This window comes from Parambassis ranga, chromosome 12, assembly GCF_900634625.1.
Source record: "Parambassis ranga chromosome 12, fParRan2.1, whole genome shotgun sequence".
Classification (NCBI taxonomy): Eukaryota; Metazoa; Chordata; class Actinopteri; family Ambassidae; genus Parambassis; species Parambassis ranga.
This window is the reverse complement of record NC_041032.1, coordinates 14,970,024-14,987,430: the sequence shown is the minus strand read 5'-3', so window position 1 is coordinate 14,987,430 and position 17,407 is coordinate 14,970,024. Positions and strand designations below refer to the sequence as shown.

The following is a 17,407-nucleotide window of genomic DNA, read 5'->3' as shown; positions in this document are numbered from 1 at the left end:
AGAGCTTTCAAAATAAAACACAACATTTTTTTGATACTTTGCTTGAAATATTTGTTGTTTTTTTTTGTTTGTTTGTTTGTTTCTTTACACTTTTATCATTCATGCCTGTGACTGACTTACAGACAGACTCATGACACTGGATACAAGCTGCGAGCACACAAAAATATATATATAGAGAGAGAGACCCAGCATGAAAAAATAAAGAAGACAGACCTTTACTTAATGCCGTTTTTTTTCTATTTTATTTTAGTTCAGATGTTCAGCTGCATTAAAAACAAAATACTTCAAATTAACCTCCCTACATGTTGCACATGCTTCACATGAAACACTGGAAGGCTAGTTTTCTATTTCAAGATAACGCTGAGCATGAAAACTGCAGCACGCCTGCTCAGAACGTGATCAACAGAGCAGTGCTGAGACGTGCTGGGACGTGCTGAGGAGATTGGTCAGGATATCACCAAACACAATGAACACAACGGAGGATTTCGCGCGGTCAGATGTGGTGGACAGCGACATGACCGTACTGACACCTGAAGATGTTACAGGACAAAATGTGGACAGCACAGATGAAGTGGAGAACCTTCGAAACAGGTATGTTGTCGACTCAAAGGCAGCTTTTATTTAGTCGTTGATCCAAAGAAGCAACTTTCCCACATACCATGATCAGGGATTTTGACTTCCTGTGTTGTGTTGTGTTGTGGCTTCAGTCTCCGGGAGGCCATGCATGATGACAGCATCCAGCCAAAGATGCAATGCCTCATGATGGACTCCTCTTTCTCCATGGTGACCATGCAAGGCGAGGACAGTGGGATCGAGTGGGAGACCACCCCGAGTCGCTGCACCACGCCATGGGCGTCAGAGGCTGGAAATGTCTCTGTGGACCTCGGCTCTGCGGCTGCAGCACGTCCTGCAACACCCGGCTCTCATCCAGCAGGCAAGATCATCTTCGTCATGGACGAGGATCTGATGTCAAGGCGCAAGAAAGAGAGGGTAAGCAGTAAGAGGAAGGCGGACAGACAACGAGAGGTCCTGGGGGAAAGCTCTGAGAACATCTCAGGACGGCCGGAGTTGGTGGAGGTGTCTCAACCGAACCTGAAAGCTGAAGGAGAAGGAGACCAGGAGGAGCCGACTGATCCTGGAGAGGATAAGGAGCAGCTGTTATTCACGTTAGTGTCCGAGGGCTCTGAGATCCTCAACATCGTTGTTCCTCCTAAACTGGCCACGGTGGATGAGGAAGAGAGCAAAGAGATGGTGGACAATCTGTCGTACCTGGAGGAGAGCCTCGTTCCTAAAGCCACTGCGGAGATCCATGACAGTGAGCTGCTGTTTGTCTCCATAGAAACAGAGGACCAGGTCAAACCTGCCCCTGTACCAGGTTCAATGGATCCACCAGGAGCTCCAGTGGCCAGACCTCCAGTCAGAGGAGCTCCTGGGAATGTGGACTACTTTGAGGCCTTCAACTTGATAGATGCTCAAGCTCCAGGAAGTCCTGCTGTGATCACCCAGAAACCAGAAGAACCGGAAGCAGAGGCTGCGGCTGAGAGCCAGGACACTGATAAGCCTGAGCCAGCGAGGGACAGCACCATCACCACCACTGTGGACAAGTCTGACACAATCAGTGTGGAGGAAATGACTAGTGAGCTCCTGGATGAAGTCTTCTACGGGGGCACGGATGACGCTGTTATGAAGAGTCTGGACTCAGCAGACAAAGGTGGAGCAGCTAAAGGTGCGCCCTGCAGGCTTCCTTCGAAACCTAGCGGTTCCAATTTGTTTGGAAGTCAAGAAGAAATCCTGACGCCGATCTTTCTGCCCGACGGACCCCCAAAAATTATTGACCCCATTTTACTGGAGGAGCCGAAGGCCATGGCGTTCCTTTACACAGACCTCTATGAGGAGGCGACCGGAAGCCGGAAGAAAGAAGAAGACACAGAGAGCTTGAACTCAGAGAAATCCTTCCACAGCAGGCACTCAGACCGGGAGGCCAGGGGATACTTAGAGAAATACGTCCTCATAGACGAGACTCCTGTGGTGGACGTGGAGCCAACAGATGCAGAGGAACAACCAAAAGAAGGACCTCGGGTTCTGACTCAAGATTTGTATGATTTTGCAGCAACCACCCCTGAAAAAGTAGAGATGCCAACCTCAGAGGAGGAAATCACAGACTTCTTCAGAGCCAGTGACAATTCTTCTCCCTGTGATATAGAGCCTTTCTCCCGATCATCACCAGAAGATGATGAACCACAAACAACAAAAACTAAAGCAAAGACAGAGAGGAGTGTTTCCATAGCAGCAGAGAAAGTCACAGAAGAAGTTCCCACGGATCCACTCAGCATCTCAAGCTTTGAGTTTCCGTCAGAGGAACCAGACTGGGAATTTACAGACAATCATCCAGCCCTGGATGAGAAAGAAAGCGTGCATGCAGGTCAGGAAGTATGGAGGGAGGATGAGGAACTGAGGCCGGCTGCCCCTCCAAGGATGAAGGCAGCATCCTCTCCTAAAGCATGCCTGGATCTGACACCTCTGACTCCAGTTGATGTTGTTACACAGGAAAAAGAGGAGGGAGGAGAGAAGGAGGAGAGAGAGGAGGAGAAGGAGACGGCATCGCCGGTAGAGACGGCGGATGAGGGCGATGGGGACGGAGAGGAGGTGATGAAGGTCTCCTCTGAAGTCACTCTGTCTGAGGAAGAGTTGGCGAAAACTGCAACTGAAAGTGAAAAAACTGTCAAAGCTGAGGAGAAAGACACAAAAACAGACGAAGAGGAGGAGAGACGAGAGACTGAAGCAGCTGCGACACAAACTGAAGGTGAGGAAGAGGAGGAGGATGCTAAATCACCAGAAACAGATACGACAGAGATACAGCCAGAAAAACAGGAAGATACTGCAGCCGCTGTCTCACCTGAGACGCCTAAAAACAAAGGACAGTGCGTCATACTCTAATATCAGCGTTTTATACTGTCACCTGCATTCATATAAAAAAGTCAAAGTCTTATCCAGAACAGTCACAGACAGCAGAGAGGCTGTGTGCAGGAAAACAGGACATGTTTGCAGTGAGACGTTCGGGTGCATCTTCAGCTATAAATAAGCCTGTCTGTGGTGTTAACCTGACACCTCGTCCCAGCGAGGAGTGTGTGTGTTCTCTGCACCCGAAGTGTGTTATAAATGTAAAATGAAAACATCTTAATTATGTTTACCTGTTCTTACACCAAAAAGACTCATGTTATGTGTTTTTCACTCCAAACATGGTCGATGGTTTACATCCTGTATTATGCACAAACCTATACTTAAGTTCTTAAGTTATATGTTGTGGGGTTGAGACTAAAGCAATTTCGATTATCTGTATGTCCTGCACATATGGCTGTATTAGCAATAAAGCTGACTCTGAGTCCAAATGAGCCATCTGGCGCTCAGCAGTGATCCTGTGGCTGCAGTCACACTCACAAATGTTAATGTGCACCCAAACACAAAACACAAAAAATAAACACAAAGACAGTATTAAAAAAAGATATTCTCCGAAAAGAAGTATTAGATGTTTTTTGATTTGTTGAATTATTTGTTGATTATTTTAAAGTGGTGCTTTAGTGACACCCAGTGTCAGCATTTTCAGATTTATTAGGTGCCTTCATCCTCCACACCGACAGAGGGCCTCAGTGAGTTAATGGGCTACTAAATCAACCTTGTAGATCTACAATAGATAGAGTGGATATTCCAGTAATTTAAAACATTATTACAGGCTTTTTTACGTGTTGTATCAGTGATGTCTCATTACTTACCCGTGTTGTTTGAGCTGACTGTTGACTGGCTAACGACAATGAGACCGCAGGGGAGAGGAGGAACACACATACATTTAGATTCAGATTTAGTGTTGTAATACTAAAATGAAGACGTGATCTCAACGTGGTGGCAAAAGCAGTTTAGCTTTTTAGTTTCACAGCTATTAGATGTAACTGTAAATATATGTAATATATGATAGTAGGCCTATAGAAACACATAAAACTCAGCAGGTAAATGAACTAAATTATCCGTCAGCCTTTCTAGTTTGGTTATTTCTATACCGGAAGTGCGCCTTCGGCGCTGCGTTTGAGTGCATCGGGATAGTTAGCATTGTGCTAACTCCGCAATGGAAGATGTCGCCGGTGTGTGTTTCTCGGTGATTCCTGAAGGAAACGGAGCAGAAACCTGCGACAGCTCCTCCCCGGTGGACGATGGGCTAGACGACGCCTTCGGAGACCTGGCCGCTCTCCCGGTGGAGGTCGGCGAGAGGAGACCGACGTGTTTACGGTGCCGGTGAGCTGAAATTAAAGTGAAGCTAATGCTAGCTAGCCAGAGTGTTTAGAATGGTTGTTATCAGACAGGACAGACTCCCGTCTCCCAGACTACATCTCCCTCCTCCTCCTCCTCCTCCTGAAGTAACTGGCATGATTTAAGGAGGGAGCAGATTTATGTCGTTACACTAAGCTCATGACCAGAGAGAGAGGGAACTGTAGGATGGGAAATAACTGGGATGTCACAGCTTCACTTCGTCTTCAACTTTCCTCCCATGTAGTCGCCCTCAGAAGGTGTGTCTCTGTCCTTTTCTGCCTTCACAACCGCTGGAGGTGTCCACACGCCTGTACGTGGTGCAGCATCCCGCAGAGGTAAGACACTAAGTAATATATGTACATAAAAACTACTGTTTTGTCACTGGTTGCCTCATTTTGCTTTCCTTTATTGTTAAAATCTGGAGCACAGCTGATAAAATGTTGCACTCACCCTCCTATGCATGTCTCATGGAGGTGATAATCCTACCAAATCCATCATGTTGTCAATAAATTGCATATTCAGTGCTGTTATTGTAGCATAAAGATGTTCAAGATGGCCGACAGCAGCAGTTTACTTACTATGTTCTTGTTTCTTGCAGTGTTGTGATGAATATCTACAAATCTATTGTACTTAAAGCATAACTCAAACTCACCTGCTGATGACAGTGATGCACACATGTTTATTTTGAGAGGTTTTGTTTAGTTGTTCGTCTCTGTTGTGCTTTCAGGAGAGCCGAGTTCTCCGCACAGTCCCTCTGCTTGCTGCGTGTTTGCCACCAGGAAAATGCAACGTCATAGTTGGAAGACGATTTAATGATGAGAAGTAAGCAAACATTAAAAATGAATTTCACTATCTTTAAAATGTCCTTTAAATGTATTTAGTGGCGTTAATTGTGCGCTCAGGCACCCGGAGCTGGCTGCGGTGTGTCGAGACAGCCGAACACTGATCCTGTACCCAGGTCCCAAATCCCAGAACCTGGAGGAGTTGGTGCAATGCCAAGAAGTGGGAACTGGAAATCATAATGTCATCATCATAGACGGTACCTGGAGCCAAGCTAAGAACATGTTCCTCAAGAACAGCCTGTTCCACCTGCCGAAGCAGGTGAGCATCGCTGGAACAGTCCTGTCTGAAGTGACACCAGTGACTGGTGGGAAAGCTGAGGCGCCCACAGGAAATGACTCATTGAAGCTAAGGAGTAAAATTAAAAAGATGAATGTAGGCATGTGAACTCTGCAGGGCTGAGTTTTGACTAAGTGTAAATATAGAACAGCCACAGCATGAGCAGTGGGTGAATATCCTGTTTCAAGGCACATGATCGATACATGTCAAATGTTTCTTCAGGGGTTTACCAGACTTTTACGAGCTTTTGTCCCAATCACAGTCTCCTTGTTATACTACACATGGTCCAGGTTGGCATTAACCTCAGTCAAAGGTTTATTTTTAACCCACTAACAGGATTTGTTGTGTCTGGTGTGCTTCGGTTTCCCAGGTGCAGCTTCACAGGACTCTGTCCAGTCAGTATGTGATCCGCACACAACCCTCCAATATCTGTCTGTCCACGCTGGAATGTGCCGCCGTCGCTCTCTCCATCCTGGAGCAGAACGATGAGATCCAAGAGGTGACGTGATTTAAAACATCACTTACACACACATGTGATGTTCACACTTCTTCACACTCTGTTGTTGTTCTCTACCAGCTGCTGCGCTAAATATCTGACAGTAAAGCTGCTAAAAGCTTGACTATGTTTAGCAAGCGGTCGCTAACTTTGTCTGCTCTGGTCATATTATCCCTTATTTTTATAACAGTGTTAATTATAGGCGCTTTAAAATTAGACAGATGACCACATACCACAGCTCAGACCATAGGTTTGTGGACGGTTGTATGTGAAAATGAAACAGAAATGGTTGACCTACTTTTGGTTATAGGTGAAACTGCATCTGTTGCCATCATTCTTGTTTTGGTGCAGGTTCTGCTGAGGCCTCTGAAAGCCCTGTGCTCCTTCCAGCTGCAGCACGGAGCTCAGATTCATCACAGCAAGGAGCATCTGTTGAAAAACGGCATGTACGACAAACCCATGCCCAAAAACAAGCGCAAGATCAAGAGGATGGAGAAGCTCATCACCGACCACAACATCTGCCCGAGATGAGGCTGTGACCGAGCCGTGCTGCTGGTCAGGACTGTGCGTTCAGGGGACAGGACCAGGAACCGCTGGACTCTGGGGAAATCTTTCTTCAGATACTGGCAACTAATTTATATATATATGTCATTAATTTAAAAAAAAAAGAAATAATGACACATTATGGCTGTACTTGAAGTGTGACATAAATCAGGTTTTTCCACAGTTTACATCATTTTATATAAGAGCTGGTGGTTTTTTTTTGTGTGGTGACAGCTGGTCACATCTGGAAGGGCTGATCTTCATGTCAGTTAATAAAAAATATAATAAAAATGACACAAAACAACCAAAGACACACGAAACAGCTGTAACAATAGGAACATTTGAGAACTGTATGTGTCAGTTTAGTTTGTCTGTATTGTTGTTTAAATGTCTTAATTGTGTTTTCTGACCTTCCTTCTGTTAGCATCTACACAACAGCAAACTCTTTTCTATGTCACAAATAAAATCTAAAAAAAATGTATATAAAAATAAACCAAACAGCCATATTTAAATGCTGGAAAAAACGTCAAACCTACGGTTAATATTTGCATAAAAAGGGAACAGTAAAGGGATTTATTTGGAGGCTTTTTTTGTTGTGTTGAAGGATCACATGTGTACAAGTGACTTCCTGTGAAGAGTAAACACTGCCAGCTACTTAGTTTGGAATAAGGTCAGAAATGTTTACACACAGGCTTCGGTGTACAGAAAGCATAAATATATATAAAGTCCTTATTTGAATAAGTTTGGTGAAAGAATGTGTGGACCTTTTCTGAAGCAGTCACCCCTTTAAAGTGAGACAAATTTGTACCGTTTGTGTGTCTAATAAACACAGAACCCCCTCACACAAATGTGTTTTGGATCATTAAAGTGATTTTATAGGAAATTAAAGCTGCAAGCAGCATGGCGGGCCCTCGCTGTCTCCTCTCCCATGCTCTGCTCTCCTCTCATTTCCAGAGACGTACAACAAACACATGTTTACAAGAGGAATTTCCAGTAGGTGGCGCTGTGACGGTATCATCCAAATAGCATATATATATATCTGTTCAGACTCGGGTCCATAGCAGTACAGTAAGATTTTGTCCACATTGCATGAAGTATGTTGGTGGTACTGCAGAAAATACAGCGTTTCTTTGCAATGGCGAATTTTTTTGAGGCCACGCCCCCCCCACCCCCCGCCACACGTGACACTTTTGAAAGAGTTTTGGAATGCGTTTTTTGTTGTTGTTGTCTTGTCTCGTTTGCGTTTTTTGTCTGATAACATCAGTGGACTGTTGACATGGCAACGTACCAAGCTAAAACAAAGGGACTGCACACGTCAGGGGGCGCTATAGAGCCATTTTCCCATGTGCGTTTCAAAAGTCAGCAAATTTCAAAAAGTTTCAACCGAATGAATTTTTCTACCAAGTTTGGTGAGTTTTGGGGAATGTTAAGGCCCAAAAAGGAGATCTTAGGGGGCGGAATGAAAAATAATAATCATAAAAGACACTTGTCAAGTCGATTTACGCTTCAAAGAGATTAAATCTATATATATATATATATATATATATATATATATATATATATGTATATATGTGTTGTATTTTTGTGGTGTGTATTACTGCATTTTGTATTTATGTGTGGTATTTTCCACATGCTTTTATTTTGTAATCTGCCTAGAAGTTGCTGTTGGTTGAACCACTGCGCATGTCTGTTAGGAGTCGGCCCCGGTCCCCTCCGCCATCTTTGTCGGCTGCCCATTGTTCACTGTGGAGCTAGCAGCGGTGGTTAAAAGCTGTTCACTCTTTGCATTAAAATAACTTGACAGGGTTACCGGCAGCTGCCCGCGACAGTCGTGGATTTGCTCTCAGGGGTTGCGACTTGTTTTCGGCCAGCAAGTGGAACAGAATGGACGATGACCAGCCCAAAACCTTGTAAGTGTGTGTGTGTGTGTCTGCGTTAGCTTAACCGCTTGCGCTCGTCACGTAATGTTCAGCGGCAGTTTACTCTGAGCGGACTCCAGTCACAGAACGGTCCTTTTCTTTCCAGGCCTTTAACTCACTTATAGAATACACACAAATCAATGTATTTGTATTTTCTTAATAAAACTAAAAACACGGCCATCAAGTCATATATTTGGTAAATTCGACACAGAGGGTTATGCTAGCTAGCTAGCTGGCTAATTCCAGAAAAATCTCAAATTAACGCATCGCTTCACATTAGTCGCGTAAGAAAGACTAACAGTGGGATTTTCCACAGATCAGATATGTTTTGTTTGTGCCGTATGAAGCGGGTATATGCAGAGATTTGCTGGATGTATCGGAAGCAGACGGACACCGTGGAGGAGCCTTAAGCTGGATCCATACTCCGCGAGACAAAGAGCGGAGAACGCGCTCCACGGGTGGTAAGAGATACAAAAAAAGGTCTTTTCCGCACTGAGGTACCATACTCCGCGAGACGCGTGTGTGCAGAACTCCTCATACGGCCCGCCCACTAAACTATAAGGAAAGACTTTACTGAGTTTTTTAACACACCACAAGGACTTGTGCCATGGCAAGAGGGCATTACACAGAGAGGGTGCCTGCAACAGCGTGAGATGTCCGGCGATGAGTTGTGAAAATGCGACATTAAAAGTAACAATAGCAAAGATTCAGTGTTTGTGCCTTTATGACCACATTTGCACATCTACTGTGTTCCAATGTGCCTGCGATACTTCAAACTGTCCGGTGATGAGCTGTGAAGATGCGACATTAAAAGTAACAATAGCAAAGATATACAGACATTGTTAACGAGCCTGTTATGCCCGGGTATGTAGGAGTATATAGAATGGTAATAACAGTCACCATCTGGTATGTGTGAACGGCTGTCTGGAGTTATTGGTGACAAATCACCCTGACTTGCCTTTCTTTCTTTCTTTTATTGCTCATCATGCAAACCAGTATGGTCTTATCTAAATCTGTTGAATCAGTGCTGTTTACACATACCTGGAGAGGCTCTTGCGCTTCTCCACTTTCATCACGCCCACAATAAATTCCGACCAATCACAGCATGGTTGCCGCACAGCCTTGAAAGACAAAGTTCGGCCCGGACCCTGTGCACAAAAGTGCGGATCAGCGGGCGGTCAGAGACAAAAAATGACGTCATTTTGTGGGCGTAACGTCTGCAGGGGGGAAAAATGTCTTTGTCTCGCGGAGTATGGATCCAGCTTTACGATGAGCCGAGGGACGTATAAACGCCGGGCTGTTCAGTGGGCTTCTGTGTGCCAGCATCATGCTCGATGATGATGGAATCATCATTTCACAGGCCTTTAAAAAAAAAAAAAAGCTAGTTGTAAGGCCAGAAATGTGTCTGGTTAACTACGCGAAATGTGAAAAAAGATTCGTGTTGTTTTTATTTCCTGGGTGAGATTAGTTCTATTTAAAGCCGGCAGTGAGGCAAAGCAAGGTCAGTAGCTGATATTTTAATAATGCTGCTCGTCCCCGGCTACAGTCTATGTTTGGCTGAGCATTAACTGCTATAATTACAGAATCATCTGGCATCAACAGTCTGAATTCTTTGGCATCAACAGTCTGCAGACTTCATTGTCTACATACATCTATGTGGGCTTTATGTTCTTTTACATATAAACAGCCTAAATTGCCACAAAAATTGTTGCAATTGATCATTTGTTTTGGTGTAAAATGACAAATATTACCAGCAAATACTAGCAACCGAGGACAGAACTGTTGTGTTTCCTTATATATAATATGCACCTCTTGGAATTTGACCCTCTTTTTTTGTCCTGAGACGTCCTCTACCTGTTTTTACAGGTTACAGATTTGGTATGATGTGTATGTGTAGACTGATAATTGGAGGGAAAGCATACCATACCCCCCCACACACACGGTACTGTTGCCATGCGTGATACGTGATCACAACAGTGATACTACCTGTTGTTTGTGTGTTGTGCTTGTAGGTATGTGGGGAATCTGTCCCGGGACGTGACGGAGGCCCTCATCCTGGAGCTGTTCGGCCAGATCGGACCCTGCAAAAGCTGTAAAATGATAGTAGATGTGAGTTTTTTTTCCACACGTCTCAGCTGCTACAGAAAACATGCACATAAACAATGTTCATTTTCATAGAACTACTTCCTGCTTATTATTATTATTGCATGATCATGTTGATCCACTGCTGTCTTTCCAGTTTTTATGCTAAATGATCCTGTCATTATACCTACAAAGGGTTAATACCTGTCTTTCCTGTTGACTCCAGACAGCAGGTCATGACCCGTACTGCTTTGTGGAGTTCTATGAGCATAGACATGCCACTGCCACAATCGCAGCCATGAATGGTCGGAAAATACTGGGTAAGGTAAGCTATCATATCTCCTGGGTGCGTCCCCTTGGGGCAGAGCTGGGTGGTGGGCAGGTTTGAAACGAAGCGGCTGGAGAAACGTGTGTCTGGTGGTTAAACCTTATCTGACCGCCCCCGTCCCTGCTCCACTTCAGTTAATTTGTTTTATTCCCCTCTGCACACATCATCCCTCTGAGCACGGTCTGTGGAAACACCAGAAGCCGAACTGTGACGTCTTACTGCTGCGTTAGAATCCTAAAAACCTAACGTCTGTATGCTCCACAGTTGTTTCCTGCTTCGGTTGTTTTGTGGTATAAACACAGTTTTGGTACTTTTTCTGCTCGACTGTGGTAGATGAACATGAGTTAATTCACATTTAAAGTTGTATTTAAACAAACCTGCTGAAGGCATCAGAATTCACTCCGCTTTAGACCTGCAGTCAGAAAATAGAAGAGCTATGTCCTTGCAGTCATAGAAGATGAAAATCGATCTGGATGAACCAACTTGACCTAATCGGAGGCGTGAATCACAGCAGAGAAGCCACAGTCATAACTCAGTCAGTACCAGAGAGGTGAAAGCATCGAAAGGTGGATTTGTGTGAGTTCCAGATCTGACAGTTTACATTATCTGTACGCCACACGTCCACTACGGCTGTAGGGCTACTGTTGGCATTTAACCCATTGTGTAGAGGAGTAATCAAAGAGCATCAGTGATGCTATAGAAGGTGTGTGTTTGGGTGTTCTTCCTTAAGAAGGCTATAATGATAAATATTTTTAGTGTTTACAGATTCCACCAGTGTGTGTTTACAGTTTATTACAGATACGTCGATAACTCTGTGAATCGTGCTGCGTCGGTGCTTTTTGGGGTTTTTATTGTCCCTTCATGCCTCCATGCTGTGTGTGTGTATTTACTGACGACTTTCCATCTGTGTATGAATTACTTTACCGTGGCCCTGCTGTGTAACCATGTAACCGCTGCTCTTCTGTCCCCCCCCTCACATCTTTACTGCTGTGTGTTCTTTTGCAAAGTTATTTCCTCATAGAATCCACATAAGAGCAACTTCCAGAAAAATACATTCAGTTGAAAATATTTTATCCTCAACAGGTATTGAAGGACCGTTTGAGGAGTATAACAAGTTCGTAAAAATCACTTGTTTGTAAGTCCCTTGTTATTTGGACCTTACTTCCTTCAGTTTTGCTCCAAATTTTTACTAGACTGAGAGTGAAATGTTCCTGATTATGAAGGTGATATCCCTTTTACATACTCCACTGTATTTTACTGTGTGTTTAGTTAATGCAAAGGTTTGTAAAATTAGATGATACGAATGGTTAAATCAGTTTATGTTGAACCCAAATGTGGCATACAGAGAAAGAAATGTCTCAATCACAGAAAGTAAAAGTGGTGTGTGTGTGTGTGAGAGAGAGAGAGAGAGCCTCAAATCAAAGAAAAACAAACCTTCTTCTCGTCCCCAACTGAGCTGCACGTCTCACCTTCCTCCTCTTCCTCGTTTTCCCACATCTGTCTTTCTTGCAGGAGGTCAAAGTCAACTGGGCGACGACGCCAACCAGCCAAAAGAAAGACACAAGCAGTAAGTGGAGTCTCCTGTTTACATGCTCACATCTCTGCCAAGAAAAGGGGAATATCAAGTGTTTTTGTTTTGTTTTAGGTCACTTCCACGTCTTTGTTGGAGATCTAAGTCCTGAAATCACCACAGATGACATAAAAGCAGCGTTTGCTCCATTTGGGAAAATATCGTAAGTGTTTTTTAGAATTTGTAATTTGTGTGAAATCAAAACAAAAACCGAGCATTAATCCGTCTCAGAGTCTTTTTAAAAAACACAATATAAAACGGACTATTTTCAGTGGAAGGATACACATTTAGTGGGATTGTGTCAAAATGGAGGGTTGTTAAAGCTGTGCATGTGTTGTGTGTCTGCAGGGATTGTCGCGTGGTGAAAGACATGGCCACAGGTAAATCTAAAGGCTATGGCTTTGTCTCCTTCTTCAACAAATGGGTAAGTGTGCGGCGGCGGCGGTCGTGTGTTAGAGGGCCCGTTGGCAGGTTCTGACTGTTGACTCGCTCCATTCCAGGGTCTGACAACATGTATGTTTTGCTTTGTTGACTCAAAGTGTGTTTGTTTTTTGTTTTTTTGTAACCAGGATGCAGAGAACGCAATTCAGCAGATGGGAGGTCAGTGGTTGGGAGGAAGGCAGATCAGGACCAACTGGGCCACGAGGAAGCCTGCACCCAAAACATCCAATGAAAGTACGTTTCATAGGGACGATGCACCGTCGTCACGCACACTACTTTGTCCCTCGGTGAACACTGTGGGTGGGATGTTGAAGGTTAAGATGAGCGTTTATTGTCCTTGCAGGCTCCAATACCAAGCAGCTGTCTTTCGATGAGGTGGTGAGCCAGTCCAGTCCCAGCAACTGCACCGTCTACTGCGGAGGAGTCACAACAGGCCTCACAGGTGAGTCGCAGCTGCTCCTGGAGCTCCGCCCACACACACACACACACCAAAGGGTTATAACAGCATTTCTTCTTCTTCTTAGAGCAAATTATGAGACAGACCTTCTCACCTTTCGGCCAAATAATGGAAATCCGAGTTTTCCCAGAAAAGGGCTACTCCTTTGTGAGGTAAACTTCTTGATCGACCTGTTGGATGAAGCTGCCGTCTCCATGCAGGATGAGTTCATGTTTTTATCCGTGTGCAGGTTCAACTCTCACGAGGCGGCCGCTCATGCTATCGTCTCCGTCAATGGCACCTCCATAGAGGGCTATGTTGTCAAGTGTTACTGGGGCAAAGAAACTACAGACATGGTCCAGAGCCCCATACAGCAGGTACAGATGGCACAGGTAGGAACCGGGGGGTCAGCGTGGGCGTGTCCACGCGGTGAGCTGATGTGACTGAAGCCTGACTTTTCTGCCTCCTCTGAAACGTTGCTCTGTATCATCAGCAGAACACGGTGAGCTTCGCAGCGCAGCCCTACAGTCAGTGGGGCCAGTGGTACGGTAACACGCAGCAGATCGGCCAGTACGTGCCCAACGGATGGCAAGTGCCGAGCTACGGCGTCTACGGACAGACCTGGGATCAGCAGGGCTACAAGTGAGTCCAAACCAGAAAACGTTTTGCTCATCAGACTTGCAAATCATGTTTCCATGTCAGCCAAGTTACATCATCTGTGTTCAGCAGCCAGGACGCGTGTCGGTGCCGCTCGCCGCCCTGCAGCGGGAGCTGTGAACAGCTTTAACGTGCATCGTCTGTGTTTTTCTGTTTCCCTTTCCGTCGCAGTCATTTGCACGCTGGAGCTGGATGGACAGGCGTGAGCGCCATGAGCAACGGAGGCATGGTGGAAGCCGGGCAGGGAGTCAACGGGACGGTGCTAACCAACCAGGCCGGCATGAGCACCGCCGGCTACCACACCCACTGATCGCCAGGTCGCAGTAGCCCCCTCTCTCTAAAGCCTCCGAGGCCGCAAAGGATGACACTTTGCTGGGGAAGGAGTGCATTAGATGTGCTCTGTCTTGTCACCTCACAAAATTACTCCGTTAGTGAAGCTGGTACGCCATTTCTTTTTAATCGACCTTACCAGCCCGAAACCTCACCCCACTGCCCAAACCTGCAAGTGTAAAGATAACTACCCACACTCTGACACTGTTAAAGCTACATGCTAATGCACCTTGCATTCCTGGGCCCATTTTATTCTCTATGGTGTAATACCGGCCAAATATAAATTTAATCGTGTGGAGATATTTCTCGCACAGTTTAAAAGGAACAAGTTAAATATGTATCAAACAGCAGCATCTGTTTTTCAGCCCCCTCCTCCTCCTCCTCCTCCTCTGAGAGCCAAAGAGCAAGGGCAGGATTTTATACCAATATTTAACAATCGGAACAGGGAAGCAGGCGACGAACTTTGCCACAGAAAGCACTCGGTAGTTCACAGTATTCACAGGGCAGCCACAAGAGGGTTTTTATGTCGTCTCAGCCGGAGCCTGTTGATCTTACCGTCGGTCTGTCCACCGGTTCACGAGCAAGTTCTCAGGGTGTTGTCAGGTCATTCTGTGAAAAACGTAGGAAATCACTGAGTAGGAGAAGTCGGCAGATTGAGGGGGAAAACAACAACAACAACAAAAGTAAATTACAGAGCTCCTTCACTTCATCTCCCAGACCGGACTGAGCAGACGGGGAGAGAGAGAGAGAGAGGCCCCGTCTGAAGTGTGTGTGTGCTTACGTGTGTGCATGAACTGATGCTTTTACACACAAGACAATGTCCAGGTCATCCCCCCCCCCCCACCCCCTCTGAAACAGAAAGGACTACGCCATCATCTTTTTTTTTTTGTTTTTGCTACAGATATAATAGACAAAGTGTCATTTTCTTTCTTTTTTGTTTAAAATGCTGATGTTGTAAAAAGAGCTTTTGCCTTTTTGTGTTTCATTTGTTTTTTCGGGACTGTCTTATAAAGAAATGTTGAAAAGACAACCATCAAAATCATGTGACACGAGACCTTTTGTTTATGAAATACTACGTGACTGTCAAGTTTATTTTTAAAATTAGAATATCTCAAACCAGTTGCAGGGATTACTGCCACTCTTATCTTACTTATAGGCAGACAAATATTGCACAATTACTTAATCTTTTCACAGAATTTGAAATACTAGGCTTTGTTTTTTTTTTTTTAAATGTTTTTTTGCATTCCACTTTCTTTGTGATTTCATTTGGAAGTCTATGTACATAACCAAACGGTCTGTTGAATTGTGCTGAATCTGTATAAAGACGACGTGTTGAGGAAGCGCGCTCGCTCCTGGTTGGATTTCCAGAGACAGCTGTTTGACGGTAGCGTCCCCGCCCAGTGCTGGTCCGTGTACAGTAGAGACAGTGCAGCTTTTCATTCTTCCAGTTGAACGTGCGGCGTTGCTATGCAATGCAGGAGCCTTTAGATTGATCCGTAATTTAAGTTATTCTGTTTTAGACCTACTTTAAAGAAACATTGCTTTTATAGATTATGGAACCTTGTTAGGATCAGATTTTCTTTTTTTTTTTGCACTGTGGCCACCATCAGTTTAGTATTGTTATAAGAAATCCATTGTGTTGCCTTATCAGTGAGTTTCTTTTAATTTAACCAAAAAAAAAAAGGATTCATCTGAGAGTAGGCGGTGCCTAAAGAATGTTTTCAGCCCATGTTTGGGTGAGGGAAGTTCTGTTGATGCTTCAGTAACGTGTTTTTGCTTTGTCCCATTAAAATGCTGATGCTTAAAACAGCTCACATTTACACTGTTTACACTCTCGTCTCTGGAACCAGGTGGCAGAAGAGAGGATGCTCTGAACACGCTCTGAGACAGACTGGATTACCTTTGGATTAGCTGTGCTTTATGTAGAGTTTATTGTAGTTATTAAAGAAGTCCTGTGTGGAGAAAAGGTTTTTAAAAATGGCCACACAGACACACAACAGATGCTACGGCTCAGGATCAATGAGGAAACTATAACATGCTATGTTAGCTGATGGAGAATCAAACCTTTAAATTAATGTTTTACAATAAAAAAGGAGGATTATCTCAGCCCAGTTGCTCTAATGTCTTATATATTAATGGAGTTTTGTTTAATTAAGTCAGACAAACCACAGACCAATTTAGTTTCAAATAATTCATCAGTTTAAGTAAAATAATGAACTAACTAATCAATTTATAAATTGCAGCCTTGTAATTTGTAGTTATTTAATATTTGACTGAATTTTTTAGCAAAGAGCTACAAAGCTAACATGCTAATCTTAGGTATCAGGCGTATTTTTGCTTAACATGAAGCTAATGACAAATCAAGGATTTAATTAAATGTAATTTACCAAAAATCTTTTTAATACGTGCTCGATAAGTTATTCCATAACGCAACATTATCATTGGGGTTTTGTTGTGCGTGTACCTTCTGGTACCGCCATAGCAATCGGGGATGGTGCCACAGTGCTGCTCACCCAGGCCAGCCCGGGTTGCTGCAGGGTCAAAGGTTACCTGAGTCAGACAGACAGCCGTCTCACAGCACCTGCATTCGGCAATCAAGAAAGCCACGGAGGACCACAGCGCTGTGGGATTATATAACAGATTATAATCCAGCCAGCCAATTTTGAGGTTTATTGATGGGCTGGTTGGATTATAATCTGTCAAATATAACAGACAAGAATGACTTCAAGTAACTCTGAGGCAGAAATTAGCCCCTGGGCTCACTGTAGGGGCCACAGAAAACAACAACTTTGAGGTTTATTGACCTTTTAAAGAGGTCTTCATGGGTATAAAGGGGTTGGTTGAATTTAATTTCTTATATTTGAAAACCAAGAATGTGGGGACAGAGCTAACCTTAGGAGCACACTATGGGCAGTCATGTTTTTTTGGGCTGGAAAACAATCAACACTTTAAAGGGTGTACTGGCCCTTTAACAACATTTCTATTGACAACATGACACATGGCAGTTAAATTATAGCATGTATTCAGTTTTTGGCACCTTGAAGTGCTGTCCTGGAGGGTTCAGGAACAAACTGTAGAAAGTGTGTGTGTGTGTTACCTTGCAGCCCCCAGTGGTGAGAAGTTCAATCCGAATACTGCCGCCCAGTGTTTGTTCTGTGGAACTGCAGCCACTCAAACCTATTGCTGA

At 44.3% G+C, this 17,407-nt stretch overlaps 4 protein-coding genes across 11 annotated transcripts in view; 3 read left to right on the top strand and 1 right to left on the bottom strand.

Annotated features, from left to right (window-relative positions):
• The first annotated feature begins 376 nt into the window (after positions 1-376).
• si:ch1073-398f15.1 (cardiomyopathy-associated protein 5) lies at positions 377-3,396 on the top strand. Its single transcript, XM_028418590.1, has 2 exons — positions 377-591; positions 708-3,396. Exons 1-2 carry the CDS (start codon positions 467-469, stop codon positions 2,935-2,937), a joined length of 2,355 nt encoding a protein of 784 aa, XP_028274391.1. The 5' UTR covers positions 377-466; the 3' UTR covers positions 2,938-3,396.
• A 694-nt stretch (positions 3,397-4,090) lies between these two features.
• Positions 4,091-7,301, top strand: dtwd2 (DTW motif tRNA-uridine aminocarboxypropyltransferase 2). Its single transcript, XM_028418658.1, has 6 exons — positions 4,091-4,284; positions 4,544-4,634; positions 5,027-5,121; positions 5,202-5,400; positions 5,789-5,917; positions 6,266-7,301. The coding sequence occupies exons 1-6, from the start codon at positions 4,118-4,120 to the stop codon at positions 6,443-6,445; spliced, it is 861 nt and encodes a 286-aa protein (XP_028274459.1). The 5' UTR covers positions 4,091-4,117; the 3' UTR covers positions 6,446-7,301.
• Positions 7,302-8,145: 844 nt separating this feature from the next.
• Positions 8,146-16,027, top strand: LOC114444204 (nucleolysin TIA-1-like). Of its 6 annotated transcripts, none has more exons than XM_028418657.1 (12): positions 8,149-8,367; positions 10,389-10,485; positions 10,685-10,783; positions 12,299-12,353; positions 12,432-12,519; positions 12,705-12,780; positions 12,926-13,031; positions 13,141-13,239; positions 13,322-13,406; positions 13,484-13,610; positions 13,730-13,875; positions 14,062-16,027. In XM_028418657.1, exons 1-12 carry the CDS (start codon positions 8,342-8,344, stop codon positions 14,198-14,200), a joined length of 1,143 nt encoding a protein of 380 aa, XP_028274458.1. In that variant the 5' UTR covers positions 8,149-8,341; the 3' UTR covers positions 14,201-16,027. The 6 variants fall into 6 exon arrangements, with proteins under 6 accessions (XP_028274455.1, XP_028274454.1, XP_028274453.1 ...); XM_028418656.1 differs by having other exon boundaries at positions 13,727-13,875; XM_028418655.1 differs by having other exon boundaries at positions 13,484-13,625; positions 13,727-13,875; positions 14,062-14,200.
• csgalnact1a (chondroitin sulfate N-acetylgalactosaminyltransferase 1a) overlaps positions 14,776-17,407 on the bottom strand; it is a 27,506-nt gene continuing 24,874 nt past the window's right edge. For all 3 annotated transcript variants that reach the window (XR_003671527.1, XR_003671528.1, XR_003671529.1), the window contains 2 exons: positions 17,318-17,403; positions 14,776-14,829 (listed from right to left, as the gene is read on the bottom strand). The gene's annotated coding sequence lies outside the window, so the exon portion shown is untranslated. The remainder of the gene's footprint in view (positions 14,830-17,317; positions 17,404-17,407) is intronic.

Bases quoted from the DNA above. Each gene is read 5' to 3' on its own strand.
- si:ch1073-398f15.1 (XM_028418590.1), top strand. From the start codon at position 467: ATGAACACAACGGAGGATTTCGCGCGGTCAGATGTGGTGGACAGCGAC. The intron at 592-707 runs GTATGTTGTCGA...TTGTGGCTTCAG, and splicing joins GTGGAGAACCTTCGAAACAG to TCTCCGGGAGGCCATGCATG.
- dtwd2 (XM_028418658.1), top strand. From the start codon at position 4,118: ATGGAAGATGTCGCCGGTGTGTGTTTCTCGGTGATTCCTGAAGGAAAC. The intron at 4,635-5,026 runs GTAAGACACTAA...TTGTGCTTTCAG, and splicing joins TGGTGCAGCATCCCGCAGAG to GAGAGCCGAGTTCTCCGCAC. The intron at 5,918-6,265 runs GTGACGTGATTT...GTTTTGGTGCAG, and splicing joins AGAACGATGAGATCCAAGAG to GTTCTGCTGAGGCCTCTGAA.
- LOC114444204 (XM_028418652.1), top strand. From the start codon at position 8,342: ATGGACGATGACCAGCCCAAAACCTT. The intron at 12,781-12,925 runs GTAAGTGTGCGG...TTTTGTAACCAG, and splicing joins TCTCCTTCTTCAACAAATGG to GATGCAGAGAACGCAATTCA. The intron at 13,240-13,321 runs GTGAGTCGCAGC...TCTTCTTCTTAG, and splicing joins AGTCACAACAGGCCTCACAG to AGCAAATTATGAGACAGACC.